The sequence below is a fragment of the Colias eurytheme genome, chromosome 11, assembly GCF_061535395.1.
Source record: "Colias eurytheme isolate Ceu_HAF_F1 chromosome 11, ilColEury1 Martin Lab GWU primary, whole genome shotgun sequence".
In the NCBI taxonomy this organism is placed as follows: Eukaryota; Metazoa; Arthropoda; class Insecta; order Lepidoptera; family Pieridae; genus Colias; species Colias eurytheme.
In genome coordinates this window covers 3,151,624-3,173,629 of record NC_142990.1, presented here as the reverse complement: position 1 = coordinate 3,173,629, position 22,006 = coordinate 3,151,624, and the positions used below count along the sequence as shown (strand labels likewise).

Sequence of the window (22,006 nt, the reverse complement as noted above, 5' to 3'; positions counted from 1 at the left end):
TAACATATCTATTTGATTTTATGTAACTACCTAACTACCTACAGATTGTATTAACTGGGTCTGTATGTCTGTATGTAGGTGTATCTTTAACTTAATAACTCAATCATTGGATGACTACCAAGTGGATGACTACAATAGGTTTTCAATTTATGATTAATTAAAATTAAATGTTAAAAAATAAATTGTTTTATTTCTGAGAAGGAAATTCAATCGTATTCTATTGCGTACCTTACCTAATGGTTATTTCATCAGTCATACACGTGTAAAACAATAAAGAAAATTCAAATAATTACTTCTTATTTGGGTACTTAAACATTTTCTTTTGTTCCAGACCTTCCTGTGACTTCGAGTGTTATTCAAGAACAAGTGAAGTGTTACCAAAATGTCTAGTACAATAGACGAAAATTGAAAGTTACTTTAACCTAATAGAATAATGTGCCTTTCGTCTATCATGATGATAAAAGCGTTATTCTAGGACTATTGCGAGCTAAAAGGCTCTAAAACTCACTACTTATCTATCAATGCTAAACTACAGGCTAGTTTCAACGCACTTCTTGAAGCAGCCGTAGTTTGTTGGACATTAAACTCTTCAAAGACTGCTCGTGTTGTAACACTATGTGCCGGGACCGCGATATGTTGAGGCAGAGCTGTGAGATCATCAAATAGAGACTCTGTGCTGTTTTACAATTAATAATCTGTATTTTAGTGAATAGTTTACCGCCAAAACGGCGCTCGTTTCCGTGCTACCGTTTCGTTTTGTTTCTTTCATTTTGTTTTACATAAAAGGATAAACAATAGCCCGGTAGTTTAGTGATTGGTTGTGGATTATCACCCGGGGTCTCGCCCAGGTTTGGGCCCCAGAGGAACCCTGGCAAGTCGAAGTCGGGACAACATTTCCAGAATTCTCAACTCCATAGTAGGCGCTGCGAGATACTGCATCGTAAGTATTATCGTCACAAACGGTCAAATCTTATTCAGGACACACGATCCACAATTGGCTATTAAAGCGCCGAAATTAAACTTTTCTTGGTATGAGATACATTAGATGTGGGTGTCATTTAATTTCAGAAACACATTTCGGCCGATTACTTTTGGAAATTGGGGATTTATTTTCGAGGGTAGTCTTAAAAAAGAAGCAAAGATGGTACTATTGGAAATTGATCAGGTACTAACTAGGTGACGGGGTAAAATTTTATTATAAACTTTTATGTAGATCCACGATATTTTGAAGAGTTATTTTCAAGATTTATAAGCTTCATAATATTAGCTTTGGCACAAACAAGGTTATTGGATAGAAAGTGACTCGAACATAAAAAAATCTAATCATAAACACATTTCTTTAAAATTACCTAGGTTCCAGTAACCTTGAAGATATAGCCGCGTTGTAAAAACCTAGCTAAAAGAATATTTACAATGCCCTAGTAGAAAACGCTTTAGGCAGTACAATTCAAATAAATCTACACAAGTAGGTTTCGTACAATATATATTGCTAATACACCGACAATCATGTACTCATACCACGGCCCAAGACATCTCATAACATACCTAGCAGATTTGCAAACGAATTCAAGCTTATCAATCCATGCATAACACACACATTAACATAGACATTACATTAGGGTTACGGCACACCATCCGATTGCTCGAGCGACCGTCGCATTGTAATTACCACAAACGGGTGGCGTGCGCAGTGCTGCGAGCAGGATCGGGAACGGGGGAGTGAGAGGGAAGACATGGCAGCCCCTGAGTGTGAGCGCGAGGCCCGTAAACGGCGAGAACGTCGCGACTCGGGCTGTGCGCACGAGCGCAAAGAGAGGAGACCGCACAGCGAAGAACGACTTCCACCTCCTCCGCCGCCGCCACCGTTACATGATCACAATCGTCTTGAGGTTTGTTAAATCCCTTAATTTAGCAAATTTAAGTCGCTGCGCTTAATTTCACTGAATGAAAAGTTATATGTATTTCAAAAGAAACTATAAAGAAAGTTGACCAATCAGTTGATCAGTCAATTTCAAACAACTACCTAACCTAAATACTACTTTTTTGTTATAGCTGAAATTGTCCTGGCAAAAATTATTAACATTACTAAGAAATATAAAGCACTGCAGATTGCTTGGTAAATATGTATTAGTCATAAACATTTGGTTGCAGTCCGAACGTCGTGCAGAAAGGCTGTCTCGCGCACGTAGACCACAGTTCGGAAAGCGACGCCGCGCGCCTGCCCGCCTCCCGCGACAGCCCCGGGAAATAGATCATGTGTCCGCAGAGGACTCCCGCTGCGGCACACCTCCGCACTTTGAATACGTTGTTCAACAGAAACCGGAAGGTGGGTAGTTTACATATTATCAGGTTTTAATTCACTTTCACGGCTTATACATATATTCTACATTGAAATTCCTATAGCTGCAATGCAGTCAAACCGTGAATTGCTTGATTTTCATAATTGAAAGACATTGAAATACACTTAACATTCGGCCTTCGTTATCTCATAAGTTAACAATTTCTAAAGATTAGCCGCAATTACAAAATCCCCACAGTTTGCCTATTAAGAAAATATTGGATTAATTAATCAAATTTTATCCAGTATGTGAAGAAACCGAACGCTCCCAAAGCTCTCGACGCGAAGAAGCGGAACACGCGCGTCGAGACGAGCGAAGCGTGCCGCCGCGCCGCACGCAGCCCAGTCCCGATAGACGACTTGAGAAAATTAACAAGAAGGTATGTTTCAATTTGCAGAAAATCTTCATTAGGAAGTTGGCATATTATGTAGAGCTAAATAGTTCAACGACATGTGCCATCTGCTAACCGTATTTGATCAGTGTGGGATACCCCACACTGGTTAATGGCTATACCAAAACTCGGAGTATTATAGCCTAAACTGTCTTTGGAAAACAATCGTAAAAGGTTTTGGTTGCCGTATGAAAAAAATATGATGATAACGATGAGCTTAGTGCTATTTAATCAGTAACAGTAAGGGGTCGGGCAGAAAAGGATAGGTCAGAGACTAATAAAGCTGAAAGCATTTTAAATTTGAAAGGAGTAGTTTATATTATCAAAGTAGTTTGTGATGAGGATAAAAAACGAAACATGGGAACTAGTATGAGCGATAAAAGATAAAGACGCTTTTCCACACGCGATTGATTTTTGAGATATTTGAGAGATTTGGATAGCAATCTACTTGATGGTCTAAGACAGATATCGCCCGAGTAAGTTTGTAGTAAACCCCACTAAGTATTCAGTTGCAGTTACTTCGGATACCTGAAACAGTTTCCTGATTAGGTATATTAACAGATTTATTAATCATGAATAATAAAGTTTCTATTTTCCTCGATTCATCGTGTGGAATGCGAAGATATATGATTCTCAAAACTAAAATCCAAGCGAATATGTTACATTGCGTACCGAATGGAAATAAAATGCCCATTTTTCTTTGCCTAATACGCCTTCTGAAAAGTATTTTGCCTTATATTTATCTGGAGTACATTGGCATCTTTAGCCTTCAACCTTAATTAACATAGCGGCAAGCATGCAAACATAATGTAGAAGTTAGAACACGTTTTGATATCGCCGCATTTAGAATCCCTCAATGTTATCTGTACTTGAAGTTTTAATTGATCATTGAAACATTAATCAAACAGTTTATAGTTACGGTTTGCATTCACTTCATTTCATGAACTAATTTCCGAGTATCGCTATTTTAAGAATCAATGTAATAGGTACAATAACAACTACGTGTTATAACTCGAAACTATTTGCCATCTAAATTGGCCGAATACTTTACTAAATAACAATATATTTGGTTAATTTCAAATTAATTGTCCATATAGATGAACAGAAAGATCAATAGTATACTCATTCCGTACTCAATAATAATTAAGCAGTTTAGCTAAACATATGACTTGTTTGTCATTCAAGATCGCCGTTCTCAAGAAGTCAATTACCAAATACGAGAACGACTTCGAAACCCAAAACGGGCGTGCTATATCCCCCGGCGATCGAATGACTGACGTCCAACTGACGCGCATGCATGAGACCCTGCGGCGCTTGCAAACAGAAAAGCGCTGCATCAAAGCGGACCCCGTGGAATACGCTCTGAAAGTTAAAGCCGCTAAATTGCAGAAGGAAAGAGATGAAAAGCTGGATGCAGCGCTGAAAAGCGACAAATCGATGGTAGATGTGGTGCGGGATATTGAAGAGGTAAGTGCAGTGTACGAGCACGCAGCAAAGCGTTTGGATTTTGTTTCTTTTGTAAATTAATGTTTTGAATTTAAAGCCAAAACTTTCCAACAAATTCTGATTTGTTGGTGTACGTGACTACTAAACTCATACTATATTTAAATCATGTAGTATAAACGTATTTCTCTCCAATAGTAGGATAGGTCAAGGCGAGGTTTATTACATGTATGTTTACTTTTGGGCAACCTGCCCAAGTGTGACTTCAATATTCCGTTTGCCAAGTAATATATGCTTTGCCGAATTTATCCATTTATCTTGGAGTTTCATAGCTGCATTCCGTATCCTGCATTCGTTTTCTTCGATATTTATCAAGAAACTTGGAATATTGGTAAACTATCTTACACTTTATCTATTTAAACTTTTATTTCCAACCTGTCTATTTTAAATTATTTATCATTTTATATCTGACATTCCTGTTAATATTAATACACTAATTTCTATATTTATTGTGCGAACCATGCGAAATTACTGCATATTTTATATTTACCCAATCAATAATTTGGAAGCATTTTCAATACTTTAGTTTAAAAAAAAATGTTGTGTGGTTTTATGAAACCACGGTAAAAGTGAAACTGTTCGAACGGTTCCGAACACTGCTTTGTGTAGCGCATGTCGCGTGACGGTCGGCTGCCGATTAGATACCTACTCGGCAGCCGCGATACACGCGACATGCGCTACACAGACCAAAAAGTTTGAGACGATGTAATAAAAGTTTCACTTTAAAAAAATTTCAATGTGCGACAACCCTAACTAAATTTCCAAATATAACAACACAATATTAACTTTCAGTGGATAGACGGTTGTCGTCAAGCAGCTGGCCGAATTATAGCTTCCGAGACCACTTGGACCTCAGCACAATTAGCCGCAGAGAAGGCCTGTGTGCAACGCGCTTTACTCCGCCTTGAAGCGGCTAGAGGCAGACCAGCCGCTAATACCGCAGAGCGAGGTGCCGCTAGACACCTCTATGAGAGATATAGAGCTGTGAAACGCGCTCTACAATCCAGATCTGATATAGTGAGTTGCTTTGTAGAGTTTTTTTTAATGCAACGACTCTTTCAGCTAAAAGTATTCCGATTTCGCTACATACTGGCAGGACCATATTTTACACTAGAGGTCCGCCCCGGCTTCGCCCGTGGTACATATTTCGCAATAAACGGTAGCCTATGTCCTTTCTCGGGTATCAAAATATCTCCATAACAAATTTCATGCAAATTGGTTCAGTAGTTTAGGCTTGATTGAGTAACAGACAGACAGACAGAGTTACTTTCGCATTTATAATATTAGTATGGATTAATTATGCGATTTGGTTATTCTATATGAGACCCCAGCGTGTTGCACAATAGCAAAGATCTATGAAGTGTAAAACTACTAAGCGAACTCTACAATTTAGTATAAAGGTGCTAAATATCTACTAATCCTTTATCTAGCTGTTTTTAGATATGTAGAGTTTATATAATGAAAATGAAATGCCACTTCGAAATAAGAGTACCAGAGCATAAAGGTGGCTCATAATTAAAAGAGAAGAAATTTAAACATCAGTAAACAACGAACTTCCGGGGATCAGTAATTGCCTAGACAACTCAGTAATAGATAAAATTATATCGAACGATAGAATAGATTAGTACATTGTTAAGTCAAAATATTTCGTCAATATTATTATCTAGTAATAAAAGGGGAGTAGGTCACATTGGTGTGTTTTTTGTTATCACTTATCAGTATTTAACGCGTTATTTGGGAAGTAGCGTGCCACTGCGACTGAGGATAACTTTAACTTGTTTATTCCTTTTATAGCTTATAGTGGATCAGTCTAATCCACTTAATTACCATTTTTGCATCTCATTATTGCAATATAAAGTATAAATAGCATTCTTAGATTAATAAAGGATATAAAGGTGTTTTTAATGTCTGGTTGAATCATCAAAGAATCTTGCGCTGAATCAATAAGTAGAATAATGGATCGCTATTGGGTTTGTTGAGTTGTTTCCTCATAATCTGATTATTTGAATATATCTTACACGAAATATCGCTTGCAAATACCATTACCTAATAATGGTTTCAATTTTGGAGAAGAAATAATTACAATTAATATATAAGTATTAAATATAAAAATGCTTAGTATTTCCCGAATTTGTAAGAATATAGTGGCATATATTTTATTTCAGATGGGGACTAACGGTGAACTAGCGACTATTCATGAACACGAAGCGATGCTGTTCACAAGCGTTGATAGCTCCAGTGACTCGCAGGAGAAACCATCGGACACTTCTCAGGTAAGATAGAGCTACCTATTTATGGAGATAAGAGATATCATGCACTGTAACACATTTTCAACCAGGAAGTTTTGTTAAAAGAAAAATATAAATTCGTCGCAATGAAACAACGACACATATACATCAGTATGTACGGATGAACTCATGCTTCAGCAAAATTGTACTCTATACCTAAGTAATAAGGGTGTATTTTCGCACAGGAAACAGCAGAAGAAAGCCCGTTACAATCGCCTCTAATACGCGAGGTGGTGGAAGAAATGCCTTCATCCACATCTTCAGCCAAGTCTGCTACAAGTGAGGAGACACCTTCCAATGAAGGCTTGCATTTCCTGGGCTTGGATGATCTGGCCAGAGCCCTTAGTGAGGCCAAGATGCAGAAATGTGTAAGTATTACAAAATTAAATATTTGTTCAAATTAATCGAAAATTAAATAATACTTAAATGGGATCATTGGTATTTGACATCTAATTATGTTCTCATTAATTAACAATTATCCTAATTAAATTCCATTGTAGTCGCAGATTAAGAACATAAAAATATTAAATAGGTAACCTATATTTTATCTTAAAGTATAGAAGGCTTAGGCAGGGTTAATGAATTTAAAAAGTCCTGTATTTGACTTCGCTTACCCAATTCGATCGAAATCGGTTTTGGTATAGGTAATTGGTACAAATATCCGATACTCCAAAATTTTTAACATTTACGAGAAATTATATCAATCTGACTTTACGTTTACATCCTACAAAACGTACCTACATCGTTGGCATTTATCGACTAGTGCGAAAGTATCGATAAATAAATTTCGATAATGGAAACGATTCACATTTTTTCCAAAGTATGACAAATTTACAACATTAATTGAATTAATTAGAAACAATATCATTTTAGGTACTTCGTCGAACAATAAAGGAGTACGAGTTAAACTTCGAAATACAGAACAGTAGGAAGGTCCAAAGTGACGACAAGAAGGGCAGAGAGGAAGAATACGAAAAATACAAATCTATTAAGGCCAGGATCAAATTGTTGAACGCGCTCATTAACAAACAAAAAGGTTTGCAGTGAAAAGTTTTAATCGTGCACATTTATATAATCTATGGTCTTCAAAAAAAAAAATTGACAATTCACTTAGGATGTTTTTTTTTTCATTTGTCATTGAGTTTTAACTGTTAGCCAGTCTCAATAATTAGGATGTTTAAAAATATATTTTTGATACGTCAAATTGATAATAAAATTTTATTTCTTTTTCAGGCTTGTTAAAGAATAACAGAGGTTGAATTGAGCGTTGTTTTGAAGGTGACACTTACAATGTTGTAGTAAAAATCAATTTTAAAATAATCATTTATGAATGTACTCTCATATCTCGTTTAGAGTTTAAATTTCAATGTTTAGACAAGAGGGTACGACTTTATAAGTACAAAGGCATATGGCCTAAGGTTTGTATTGCAAAGATGTGTAACTGTATTTATTTAAGAATTTAATATTTTCTATACTTTAATGACACCTTTAATGTACAAGTGTTACGGATTTACTAACGAGCCCACATTAAATTCTATATATCGAAATAAATAGTATGTATAATACATAGAAATGTATTAATAAGTGTATTATTTTGACTTTGTAAATTGCGAAAACATCATGGCAATACAAATGTACATAAAAAATAAAAATAACACGTAGTTTTTGATGCAACAAAGAGATTATTAAAATAGATAAAAAAGACGTGTGGCACTCGGGGACTGCCGCGGTAAAGCTATTGCATGCTATGCCTTCAAGCCACACCTCCGCGCCCGTCGGAGTGGGGAGCGTGAGGTTTTTTCGTTACGGAATTTCTCGATTCGGTCCCCGCTCAAGGCCCGCGATAGAAGCTATGCAATAGCTTAATAAAAAAATTAAAATAGATTATTGTCTCTGATCTCTGAAATCTGGAACTTTCTTTGAAAAAAATCAAAATAGTAATGTTAAAAATAATTACATATAACATAAATTTAGTCTCATTTTACTTTACGTACACACATGTAGCTTTAAAATAATGTGCATGATTTCAGTTTTGTATTGAACAGTGCCAATTTTTGACAGCGTAGGTCGTAAGTACCAACACACGCGGATGCGTTTTCCTATGGTTTATTTAAAATATTTTTTATTTTATATAATCTGCATTAGTTAATAATTTCCTGTTATTGGACATTACTCATCTAACTCTAATTAATTAATAACATTCGAATTCATTATTTTTATGATTTTTTTTCTTATCGTTAATTTTTGTCGTGTTTACAACTTAGGTAAATAAGAAAATAATCATTTATTGTGACAAGTTATTTAGTGAAATTTTATAAAAAAATAGAGCATTACCATTATAACACTAGATTTTAAATACGACTGAAAACTAAATAACTAAAATTCTATGGAGATCTCTTGTTAAAATTATAATGGTTCAAACGAAAAAATTATATTGTCACAAGTTTCTTTTTATAAGTGGTTAATTGTTGGCGCGTTTTTGAAAGTGTTTTATAATCTATTGTGTTATAGCTATACATAGTTATATTAATATTATAGAGGCGCGCGATTATAACCTGATTGTACGATAAAAATATTAATGTGAATGTATGAGTGATGTCCGTTTCTAGTAAACATGAATTGATGCTTAAAACATAAAATCATCTATTAAATAATATAAATGTTGTGTGAAAATTGAGGTTGTCATTGGATACATTTTTAGTCTATGGTTGACATAATCTGTGTTTGCCTTTTTCGCTCTTTATATGTTCTGCATATGAAAGGACATAACACAGAGCTATTTCTTTGTACTTTTGATTTTAGTGATCATATATTTTATTAAATTTTAACATCTTAGTAGGTAAGTACATTGTTAATTGTATAATGACTGTAATATAAAATTACACAATGAAGTTTCTATTGAAATTGTTCAGAAAAAGGTCGATTCGCAACACATTACATAATATAGAGATATGTTATTAATGCACTGGTATTAATAAATATGGTTGAAGAATAATTAAGATCGCGCATACATATTAAAAATGTATTTGATAATCAGTTCGTAAGTTGAAACATAGACGAATAGAATCGAGTAAATGTAAATAATTTATTATTTCTATATATCTATAGAAATAATAAATTATTTACATTTACTCGATTTTTGACAGCGTAGCTACATACATAGGTACTACAGTTAGGCTTAGCTGCAATATTATCTTCAATGATTTTCCGATATTTTTTATTTATTTAATTTAACTATTATTTTCCTCACAGAGGTTTTGTAATAATTTAACTACGCTTAGTACTAAGTAATTAGCTGTGATTTATTATGATATATATAGAAGTATCCTTGTGTAACAAGTCTATACCGTAGTTTTATTTAGATTTTTATATCTTTTGTTTTGTCTTGGACACAAATGAATTTTATTTATATTTTATTAATATATATAGTTAAGTATTGGATCTTATTATTTATTTCAAGTAGGTACTTGATTTTAATCGATGTCAGGAGTTCTTTTGAATTTTAATTTGATCTCCAATAACATTTTATTTCATATTGATGATGATGATCATACGATGAAAATGATTTAATATAATATTGTTCCTTGTTATAATGACACTTTTATGAATGTAGCACTGAAAATAAACTTTGAAATATTTATACTTTATTTTTGTTTTGCTTTTATTTTGTAGGTACTTCAACAGTTCATCAAGTAGAGATTAATATTCGTAAAAGATGAAAGTAAGAGTTCTTGTGACAAAACGTAGAAAGTTTTATTTTATATGCGAATGTGTTGCCAGATAAAATGAATATTCGATTTTTTCCAACATGGCAACCAACGTTTAGTTATTATCTATGCGAAGGATGTGACTAATAAAAAATAATGTACAATTGTCAGAGCTTCAAAGAAAGCTCTAATTAATACATCTTTTAATATACGTATGACATATGAACATCTGTTAGATTCTAAGCGTCTTCTTACAGAAGAAAATTATATGTACAGAAGTAGAGTCGTAACAATATATATGTCGACTATAAAAAGCTTTTCTAACTTCTTTAAAGCTAAGAAGCGATTTTTCCACTTCGTAGAGGAATTTGTAAAAGAATCAATACATTTTATTAGATGTTATGATGAATAATGCATATTAATACTTAATAGATTAACTGCTTATATAAGATCAGTTAATTCTAGAAAAATCGCTTCTTATACGGATTTTTATATGTGATGTAAACATATAACTTATAAGTATTTGGTAAATTATGTACAACCAATCAAAAAACGGCTCCTTATGATATCTATGCATCATGAATATTTGGATATATTGTAACTTATAAATACATACTATAGTAATTATCAACATGTAGCGTTCATCAAATCAATTCATATTATTGGACGTTTTAAATAAAGGACAAATAAATTGAAGTTTTTTATTTATATCAAACTAACTCCCCGCCTCAAATTCAAAGAATATTATTAGTTACTAGCTTCCGCCCACGACTTTGTACGTGCATCCCCGTTTTTCCCCGTTCCCCTAAGAATTTCGGGAAATCCTTTCTTAGTGGATGCCTACGTCCTATCATCTACCTGCATGCCAAATTTCAGCCCGATACGTCCAGTGGTTTGGGCTGTGCGTTGATAGATCACTATATCAGTCACCTTTGAGTTTTATATACCTATTGGGTTCTGAATCTCCAAAGAACAGAAGTCAGAACCCCTATCGGACCATTTTGTTTTCCGTCAAGACTATTTTTCTCAGAAACGCATTTAGGAATCAAGCTGAAATTTATATTAAATACTCAAGTCCCTTGAATCTGTGAAAAAATCAAACATATAAGCCAACGCAATCAAAGATACAGCCGTTTGTGCTGCAAATTTTCGCAAATTCGACATTCGCAAGAGAATCAAAACCTACTTATTCCCGGGTAATTCCCGTGAATCTTGAAATTTGGTGAAAAGCGAAATCTTATAGCAGATAAAAGAAATAATTTAAAATTACAGCATAATAAAAAATAGGTTTGTTCGGAGCCCTCGGTGCACGAGTTGACTCGCTGCTCTTGGCCGGTTTTATTTTTCCTAATAAGTTTTGGTTTAAATAATTGATATTTTTGGTTTTATGGCATTCAAATGCTTTATAAATATAAATTTATCAAGAATAGAAAAAAAGGATGCGGGTTCGAGTCCCGCCTCCTGATCGATTTTTTTCTATACTTTATAAATTTATAAGTTTTGGTTTATTTACAAATTTTGACCTTTTAGAGAATGGTGTTCATAAGTTAATATTTTTTTTTATTTTACACTGTATAACTTGTTTATGTGATTTTTATTAGTCACATTTAATAAAGGTATCCTTTCATTTAGATAACGGAAATTCTTAATGTCTTTCAAATCAAAGATATCGCAAAAAAAATGCCTGCATTTTAAGTTTAAATTATACCTAAGTAGGTATATAAATATGCCTAAATTACAGTTTGATGCGGGGAACGCAGCGGTACAAACAAAATACTTAACCAAAGAAATGAAAACAAATAAATTTCAATATTAATTTATTTAAGATATAAAGCCGGAGTATCAAATATATAAATTATGTTTTATAATGTTTAGGAGTCGAAGTATTTTCCGTTCCATCTAAAAACGAAACAGGCAAGATGCTAATGAACTGGGGATAACCCTTTTTATTTTTAAACTTTAACTTCTCACTACACAATCCATAATGCACACAAAATAAAATTAAAATCACTTGAAATATTTTATAAAACAACATTTTCGTATCAATTAATAATTAAATTAGTTGTTTACACTTAACTCGGTGGCTTATCACTGAAGCTAGTTGCGGTTTACCCGTTGGAATAATGATAAATATCTATCAAAACATAAGTAAATATACGATGGTTGTTATTATGACTATATTTCCGGGTATATTTGGCTAATAAATTGTTCTTGTTTGTTTGCTATTTTAATTAATAAACAACGTCTCCTTGGAGTCCACAAAATCCCTAGAGTCTCATTCATTTAAAACAATAGATACTTCGATCTGATGGGGCTTTACCTTGAAACTAAAGAACATAGTTAATATGTTTTTATAATATTATTATACAAAATACATCTCTTCGTAAACTTACAAATACCTCTTGATGTAAAAATGGTGAGACGCATTTTTTAAAAAAAGCTAATTACATATATTTTTTATAACCTACAGCCAGCATGCCACAGATATTTTTTTTAAATAGATCATTCTGTATTAATCTTACATAGATACAAATTTGTAGAGCATTAATCGATTCTTTTTAGCAAGTACATTCAATGACATGTATTTCGATGCATTGACGGAAGCGGCAATTGTAAGAAAATGGCCTGTTAATGAGTTGTTAAATTTTCCATCCTAAGCGGATATGGCGAATGGCACAATAAACTTTATCATCCGTAATTAATTACATTACACGGTTTAATCTATTTACATACCTAATGCAGCTGGAATCACATTCAACTTTATTAACGCAATAATATAAAGTTTTTTTTTCACATTGAAATTGTAAAAGGTGCTTTCAAATATGAAAATTAAAAAAATATAAAATCCCTAATATTTCAATAAAATTTCTAATAATTTTCGGCTAGGTAATGTTTACTTTTTTATACTCCAAATGAGATACTTTCACCCCTTTAAAACTATTACATCTATAACAAGTCACCCTGTTTATACCCTTTTATACCAAAACTTATATCTCGATACTTATTGTCTTTTTGGGCAACAAAAAAAATAGAGCTATTTTTCTTAATGGGTATTATGCTCTATTTTTGTCATGTATCAAGTATTACAAAATAATCGTATAAAATACTCCCAAATATTTTAGTTAAATCTAGCTAGATAATAATAAAACTTAGACTGAAATCTTAAACGATTATAAAATTACAAAAATAATTGCGTATATCATATCAGTGCTTGCGATTATTCATAAGGTGTAGATTTAAGCTGAAAAACGAAAGCATCTGGTAATTCATTGATAACCCTCACTATCGAGGAATACGATGCTTGGGGTCAAACGATACTTTACAATACAGTTGACAACCGTTCAAATACTGATCATTAGGCACCTATTCTAATACTTTATTTCTTCAAGAGACTGGATTCCGTATAATATTTGTAATGTGTATTCTGTATTGAAAACGAATTATTTCGAGAACATTTTATGGCTCCATCACTCTGTGGCTGGATTGCTGGCATCATACCCGAGTCGTCAACGTCATACTTTCTCATAGACCTAAATTAAGCACGATATACAGGACCTATAACTCGCTTTTGTCATTTACGTTATTCGTGAATTAATAGTATATCGCCTAATTGGCAGACTATATGAGTATGTACCTGTGTGTATCTATACCAAAATACAACCAGATAGCGATCACTAGATAGACTCACTGAGCTACCATTATAGAAATCTGCATTAAAAAAAATACGATAATCTGAAATTAAATTAATTTATTATTAAATTAATAAAGCATAGCACTCTATTGTCGATTATGATAGAATTTTATACAAAAACATCGCTTATACATAATCAATACAATTAAGAAATTATAATTTAAGCCAAAAAAAGAATATATGAGAAAAAACTTCTATAAGAAGATGACAATCCTATGCAAATTGCAAATACATATTATAACCGACGATTTTCCTACTTTAATAAGTCCTATGCTATATGTAATATCAATCTGTATGTGTTACCATATAAAATGCGTAGCCATAAAAAGAAGCTTGAACTGAATAATTTATTAATTATATGTCTATTGCTATTCAAGAATTACATTTTTTTATCCAATAATATGTTTATTATTCACTCTCAAATGTTCTATAACAGCTAACCTACTCAAGCAAATAGTTCTCCAGGTTTTTTTTAATAAGAATGACAATAACAGGTAGGTATAATTTTAGATCGTTAATATTTATAAAATTGATTACAGTTATAAATAAAATTGAATAAATCAAATACAAGGATGTAGTGGACATGTGATTGGAAAAATTAAAAAATAGCAATATGAAGTAAACAATTTGTGAAGATATTGCTTTCAATTATTTAAGAATGTTACATGAAAGTTACAGTATCATTAAAGAAGCCACAAAAGTCCTTTTTTATTTTTTTGAACCTTTGAAAAAATTATAATAACTTACCATGATATACCAGTACTTCCCATATTAATTAAGGACTTATTTTACAATCCTGGAAATCCAAATTTCGGTCCTATTTAGAAAAAAAATCGAATTAAGTGTCGTACGACAATATCAAGCGAAACCATATCGAACGCTTTGAGAATACACGCTTATTGAGTCAAGCATAGCTGTTAATATATATTGTGTTGATCCGATGTAACTTCAGTCATCACGCAACCTGGGTTCTGAACGCTTCATCATGCTTTTCAAAGTATTCCTTGTGGCCTTTTTGGCAGTCGGTAAGTTCAATATATTTATAAACGATTTAAGTACTTAGTTAGGAAAACAGAGTAAAAATAATAAAAAACTGTGTAAAAGTTTGCGATAAATATTGTTCCTATTTAGTACCTAAATATATTGGCCTTAAAAATGTGCTTTACTGAAAAAAAAAATCGTTTGGAAAGTGGAAAGCGCTTATTTTTTTTTATTGATAAATGTAGCTTAAACTTAAATGTTACCTGCTTCTAAATTGTTTACATTAGTATTAATTAATATAAATTCGTTAATCTCTTGTAATGTTTTAAATAATTTTTTATTCGGATTTTAATTACCGAGAGTCCAAACGTAATGTTTTAAATTACCTACATATAAAAATAACACATATGAGCCTATATTTTTATTTTTTACATATGGATCATTTTAGATTAAAGGTGATAAAAAGTGCCTACTTAATAATATCGATATCACGATATGTAGGTAAAAATTAAAGATCTTGTTCATGATTGTGTAAAACTTTATTTGTTGTTTATAATGAAAAGCTCCGTCCGAGCTTAGATAACTTTATAACCTATTTGTTTTTAAATCGTCAGTTGGTAGCGACTTTTACATGTTTATTTTAAATTAATCGTTTGTAGTTGAATACAAATTGCAGCCATGAATTAAAATATCGTCCATTTTAGGATACAATACTAATTATTTAAACAATTTAACAAGACGTTAAAATATTTTTGAAAGAGTTGCTTTAAAGAGCTTTCAGCTCTATAAAGAAGCCCTATTGAAAATGGTGCTAGAAATAGTAACAGAGTAGTTAGGTATATATCCTGGTCGGTTCCTAGTGTGAATTCCGTTTGCATTGACAACATTAATGTCAGTCTGGGTCACAGATCGTCATAATATGGTGCAAGTCCCCTTCTTCCTGTGCAAGCCATTTACCAATTTACTTCGTCGCTACGTTCGCTTAGAACATTCTGCTATTTGGCCTGTTTCTGTGTTGATACTATCACATTGTGTCGAATTATCGAAGATCGTAGTACAATAGATGTATTTAGAAGTCATAATAATTATAAAAGAAATCTAAAGTTCATTTCAATATGTAAATATTTCTTGGTTTATTTCCGAGTGATTTAACTGAAAGAAAAATGCAGTTGGATAATAAGTAAAATGCTAATATGTATGTCCAAACTCTAAATTTCTAGTTTGGTATTATTATTTATTGCATACGATATAGGTTTGGTTACACGGGTGACCTATAGATTTAATTATAATATATATAATATGTAGTTATAAACGGGTAACGATTAGTATTATTCGTTACACTAATGTTATATTAAAAGTGTAACAATCAATGCTCAAACAATGGTTAATCTATAATTGTGAAATTAGTTTGTGGGTCGCTAGTGTAGTGCATGGATAATCGAAGTATTGTTTACGCTTCTTTATTACTATTAAGGTGATAAATTATATAATATATAAGTTCTTAATGACCTTGTTTATACAAATCTGACAAATACAGAGAAATGTTTAATTGCTTAACGAGTAAATGTATGTTTAGATTAGATAGTTAGGGTTAAAAGGTTACCTACTGAAGCAAATGTTTATACTACCTACTTAATACAAGTTTATATTGCTTAATATTATTTATAATCTCTGTTGTTATTTTAAAAAGGTGATAACAACGATGTCATTCCTATAAATGTTAATCTCTACAGTCTACACGGTTCGAAAAAAATTAAATAAAAGCTACGAGTTTAGAAGATTCTTGCGTTTTGAGAACGACTCCGTTAAAAGAGCGTACGCGAGCGAAAAAATAGCAACATTCTATTTTTCCTTTTTTGAAAATAACACAACCTAATTGAAATCAACAGGAGTCCTTGGTGAGTACAAGCTCAGCGAAGACCAGCGTCAGAAAATTAAGGATGCCATAAAGGACACCTGCACCAAAAACGGTGCCGCTGATAAAATCGACGAGGCTGAGGTAAAATTAAGATAGATTAAGATATGAGCACGAATATATTATTGTAAAACGTTAGATAGATCTATATTACACTCCTCCATCCCCGGGAGCCGGATCTATGCAAGATTTCCCCACTATACCTAATAGACTACAAGCCCGCATAGGACAAAAATATGGGTCAAATGAACCACCAGGGGACATATCTAGAACGATAGCAGAGCAAAAAATAATAAGATTCATCACTATGCCGTCACTTGTAAGCTGTCCAACTGAGTGCAGATGAGAATTGAAAAGTACAGGTAGACTCGGTAAATTTTGGTCATATATTTTTGTACGGCATTCTTAACCATCGATAGATCCATTAAAAATAATAAGAAACCGCTCAGTGCCGTACAAAAATGGTGGTCCAACAAGTCGGAATTTTTATTTAATTTCCGAGAGTTACCGGGGGTAAATTTGGTCATTTGACCATGTACGGCATCTGTGTCATACTATTGCTATACTGCTTTCAATCCATTATTCCTCAACGCCGTACAAAAATCATGGGGACAAGGGGAAAAAATCGAGAGTTGTAATCCCCTCTCTTTCCCCACTCCAGGGGGTCATTTGACACAACACGAAATAAATTTATTTTTAAAGTATTTTATGCATAGATAATATTTTTTCATGTGCCGTACATTTTCGTTGGTTCAAAGGGGAAAAATCTGAAAAAGAAAAAAATCCATATAACGAAATGTTTGCTTTATATTTTGATAATAAAATATAAATATACATTAATATTAAGAAGCTCGAGGTGGTTAATTATCACCTTGGAAAGTCGGAGTCAGGTGGAATGGACTCCGTTAAATTGATGAACTAATAAAAAAGCTATGAACGAAAAGATGTGAATTATATGCAATCAGCCCATGAATACAGGTAAAGTCACAAGCAAATGCTAGTAATATATACATATTCAAAATGTACAAGTAAAGCGCTTCCAAATGATACCAAACACTGCATATTTATCTTTACTTTATTTTTTTACTCTGTATGTTTTGTCCGCTAGAGGGCGCCACATTAGATTTTGTGAAACCCCATATAGCCTTTAGCTAGCTGGTCGCTGGTTATCCAGTGAACAATTCAGACGCTTCTAATGATATGTCATTTGTCGAATTCTGATAAGTAGTTTAGAAGTTACGAGGGAATAGATGAACATACATACATGACCTGTAAACAACCATAACCCTCCTTTTGCTTTGCCGTAGTTGGGTAAAAATATGTTAATACCGTACTGTATCAAATGGCCATAAAGCACCCTTAAAATTGTAGCTTTCGTCGCTTTCATCAGCCTAAAAGATGTGGTCTGCACAAAAATGTACGGCATCGTTTTTTCCTAATTTATCTATGTTAATACTATTTAAAACAACGAATAAAGTGTAGAAAACTATTATATTTCATTAATCTACGATGTTTAAACTTTAACAAAATTTCTGGTTTTGCATTTATCTATAACTTTTTGAAGTGAAACTTCTTTATCGGGGTTGGACGAAAATTTAGTGTAAGTAATATTTTTGCGTTACGCCATAGGTACCTACGCGTGACATTTTTGCGTTACGCCGTACGCGTGACATTTTTGCGTTACGCCATACTCGTGACATTTTTAAGGTCATAAAGAAGTTTCACTTCTTACGTGTGTACTTTAGTACACGCATAAATTTTTTTAGAACGGTTTCTTTTGAACGGCAATACTATACAACAATTGGATTTTACAATATCATGTTAAAAAAAAAGTTCCCGTACAGGGTCAAATGACCTTACAGCTCTTTATATCAAGAATTCGATGAAATTAAGATGATTATTGGTATACATTTAAAAGAACAATTATTTTTTGACGGCATTGCTTTTAATAGTACTTTTGAGTGCTAGATAATGTTTTGGAACCGAAGCCGTACTTAGTCAAATGACCCCCTGGAGTGGGGAAAGAGAGGGGATTGCAACTCTCGATTTTTTCCCCTTGTCCCCATGATTTTTGTACGGCGTTGCGGAATAATGGATTAAAAGCAGTATAGCAATAGTATGACACAGATGCCGTACATGGTCAAATGACCAAATTTAACCCCGGTAACCCTCGGAAATTAAATAAAAATTCCGACTTGGTGGACCACCATTTTTGTACGGCACTGAGCGGTTTCTTATTATTTTTAATGGATCTATCGATGGTTAATAATGCCGTACAAAAATATATGACCAAAATTTACCGAGTCTACCTGTACTTTTCAATTCTCATCTGCACTCAGTTGGACAGCTTACAAGTGACGGCATAGTGATGAATCTTATTATTTTTTGCTCTGCTATCGTTCTAGATATGTCCCCTGGTGGTTCATTTGACCCATATTTTTGTCCTATGCGGGCTTGTAGTCTATAATGATGTGAAGAAATTTACGGTCATTTTTTTTACTTCGTGTTTTAAGCAAAACTAGTGACGTTTGTAGCATTTTCCTATACATAAAAAAAATTGTAAATAAAAGTCATCTGATGCTAAATATAAATACAAGTAAACTAAATCGCAAGTTTATAAATTAAACTGACTTAAATTATCCATTTCTAGAACTCAATCAAGAACTTCGTCGACTGCGTCAAGACTCTGTTCAACTTTGAAACTCTCAAAAACGAAATCGAAGCAGCTAAACCTAACGGCGCCCTCGATGAGGTCTTCAAGAAGTAAGTAGATTATAAATAGAATCAAAGTTTTTTGTTTTTGCTTGTTTTTATCCGACTATTAAGTACATATCTAGAATATCTATTTAGAATTTATATTTTTTAACGTGAAAACGTTTTTAAAATCGTTTTAGTCGGGTGACATGTTCAGAAACTTGTGTCACACCAAAACCTCACGAGCGCGATCGCAGGTATAACGAGAGAGAGACGGACCGATCTCCCGTTTCATCTCGAGCGCTGCCACCAATAAGACGTTATCAAGTAAACATCTCGATCGTAAACCTACTTTACAAACAACCAATTTTTTTTCACAGAAGTGTTTGAAACTTCGTCGTCTTTCATTTTCAAAGAAAGGTTTTATTTAGTTGTAGACGTGCAATTACTTTGCAATGGAATTAATAAACAAACAATACATTTTCTAAGGTACTGCGCCAAATCCCCCGAGCTGAAGACCTGCATCCACACACTCACGGAGGGCGTGTCCCCGTGCCTGCCCGTCAACATTCGGGACAACATCAACTCCGGCAAGAACGCCAGCGACCAGCTGATCGACTTCGTGTGCTACAAGGATGGAGACAGGATTGCTTGTACGTATTACCACAGATTTGTTGTTTATGTTATGAAAATTGATACATTTGTGTTTGAAATAGGGTTATTGGAAGGATTAAAGATAGACCAAGACATCAATTAAGTCAGGTTGTAATTCAACAAATTAAAGTTCAAATCTAACACGAAAAAAAAAAACAAAATGAAAACCTCCATTTTTTGAAGTCGGCTGAATAAGAAAACGAAGATTATGGTATAAAATTATTACATAGCAATTACAGGCAACATTCTAAAATCTTTTACATTATCTATCATCTATTATATTACAGTGTTCATCGCCGAGGGAGGCCCCGAGTGCTTCCAAGAAAAGAGCAACTCTCTCCGTGAATGCGCCAACAAGGCTCGCGAGGGCATCACCGACGTTGACTCCGTAAAAGCCCTTTCTCTTGATGTACGTTTTTCTTGTAATAATTAATGAAATATTTGATTCTTTGGTAGTTACACACTAATATATTTTGCTACACGTAAAAATTGCTAGTTATTACAATTTGTTTGGATTTAGTGTGGCAATCGCTTCGAACTGCGATATAGGTAGTATTTTCTAGAATACAAATAGATTATTTTCACCGAATACCACGCGCAAACGATGCGAGCATAAGCAGAATTATAAAACAAATATTTATTTCTTTTACAAGCCCTCAAAATAAGATGTTTCTTTCCTCATTTACGCGAGCGATACCTTTATAAGTTAAAAAAGGTCTTTACATATATATTTTGGTACGCTAATGCCCTTCGTGATATTAACCTACTGTTTATTTTAGGAGAAATGCGCCAAATTCGACGATCTGACATCTTGCGTTGTCAAAGCCCTTGAGGAATGCTCCACACCCACCCCTGGTAACATGGCTGAATCACTCATGAGATACATCAGGAAAGGAACTCCATGCAAGGTAATAAATTATTGTATTCATCCATGTAATTAATACATTGTTGTAGTCTAGACGGCATTCCAGTTTGTATAATTGTCTAGTTTATGGAGTATTTAAAAAAATATAATAATATACATATTATAGATTAATTAACTAGTAATATATTAAAGTGGTTACTTTAATACAAATATGATTCATATTTTTACGTTACTGAGGATTAGGGTAAAGGTAAAACAATACTTATCTTGAATTTAAATTCTTCTCCCTTTATTCATCTAAGAATATTTTTTGTGTGAATTATTTTACTTTTGTATGTATTTAACAAATGTGTTTTTGTTTCAGGCAAACTAAACTCACCCATCGTGAAAAGACTGTCATTTAAGTGCCATTCAAATTTTGTATAAAATAATAAACGCACCATTTTTCTGTAACTACTTGTTTCATTACACCTTATTATTGTAACACGAATATTATTTATTCTCTTGTGATTCACATCTAGTTGTAGTACTCATATTATAAAGCTAGAGAGTTTGTCTGTTTGCTTGAACGCACTTATCTCAGGAAATACAATACGGGACCGATTTAAAAAATTATTCAACCCGTAGATAGTTTACATCGAGGAAGGATATAGGCTATATATTATCATCACGCTGATCAATAAGGGTATAAGGCATAAGCACTTTTGAATTGTCAAAATGTATATAAAAAAAACCTATCGACATATATACCACCATACCACCTAAAAGTAACAAATGCCAGTGCCACAGTGCTTTCTGAATTGAGTAGTTTATGTCTTTTATTTTAATGTACATAACTGTTTTTATCACAAATAAAGAAAAATAAAGCATAGAACATGAACTGTGGGCAAAAAGACGCAAGTTCGATCGCTTTTTTTCTATTCTTTATAATTTACCATCAACAACTATGAAATCTATCTATCTTTGAAAATAAAAGTA

General features: G+C 33.0%; 2 protein-coding genes across 4 annotated transcripts; both read left to right on the top strand.

The window, feature by feature from the left end:
- Positions 1 to 334: 334 nt before the first annotated feature.
- LOC149904415 (protein FAM13A) lies at positions 335 to 10,911 on the top strand. Of its 3 annotated transcripts, none has more exons than XR_016457232.1 (11): positions 335 to 940; positions 1,692 to 1,889; positions 2,152 to 2,326; positions 2,585 to 2,718; positions 3,916 to 4,197; positions 5,026 to 5,250; positions 6,399 to 6,506; positions 6,707 to 6,889; positions 7,395 to 7,557; positions 7,755 to 9,360; positions 10,194 to 10,911. XR_016457232.1 is itself a non-coding variant. In XM_090107190.1 (10 exons), the coding sequence occupies exons 2-10, from the start codon at positions 1,734 to 1,736 to the stop codon at positions 7,778 to 7,780; spliced, it is 1,452 nt and encodes a 483-aa protein (XP_089963316.1). In that variant the 5' UTR covers positions 335 to 940; positions 1,620 to 1,733; the 3' UTR covers positions 7,781 to 9,617. The 3 variants fall into 3 exon arrangements, 1 of the variants encoding a protein (XP_089963316.1); XR_016457231.1 differs by having other exon boundaries at positions 1,620 to 1,889; XM_090107190.1 differs by lacking the exon at positions 10,194 to 10,911 and having other exon boundaries at positions 1,620 to 1,889; positions 7,755 to 9,617.
- Positions 10,912 to 14,836: 3,925 nt separating this feature from the next.
- Positions 14,837 to 21,481, top strand: LOC149904414 (27 kDa hemolymph protein-like). The gene is made up of 7 exons (XM_090107163.1): positions 14,837 to 14,944; positions 16,790 to 16,899; positions 19,466 to 19,578; positions 19,999 to 20,162; positions 20,451 to 20,572; positions 20,943 to 21,071; positions 21,393 to 21,481. The coding sequence occupies exons 1-7, from the start codon at positions 14,905 to 14,907 to the stop codon at positions 21,399 to 21,401; spliced, it is 687 nt and encodes a 228-aa protein (XP_089963289.1). The 5' UTR covers positions 14,837 to 14,904; the 3' UTR covers positions 21,402 to 21,481.
- The last annotated feature ends 525 nt before the right edge of the window (positions 21,482 to 22,006 follow it).

What these genes read in the sequence shown, in the direction of transcription:
- LOC149904414 (XM_090107163.1), top strand. Translation starts at nt 14,905, where the DNA reads ATGCTTTTCAAAGTATTCCTTGTGGCCTTTTTGGCAGTCG. An exon ending in TGTGGCCTTTTTGGCAGTCG is followed by an intron (nt 14,945 to 16,789) that starts GTAAGTTCAATA and finishes TGAAATCAACAG; the next exon opens with GAGTCCTTGGTGAGTACAAG. An exon ending in GGATGGAGACAGGATTGCTT is followed by an intron (nt 20,163 to 20,450) that starts GTACGTATTACC and finishes ATTATATTACAG; the next exon opens with TGTTCATCGCCGAGGGAGGC.
- LOC149904415 (XM_090107190.1), top strand. Translation starts at nt 1,734, where the DNA reads ATGGCAGCCCCTGAGTGTGAGCGCGAGGCCCGTAAACGGCGAGAACGT. An exon ending in ATGATCACAATCGTCTTGAG is followed by an intron (nt 1,890 to 2,151) that starts GTTTGTTAAATC and finishes ATTTGGTTGCAG; the next exon opens with TCCGAACGTCGTGCAGAAAG. An exon ending in GCTCATTAACAAACAAAAAG is followed by an intron (nt 7,558 to 7,754) that starts GTTTGCAGTGAA and finishes TTTCTTTTTCAG; the next exon opens with GCTTGTTAAAGAATAACAGA.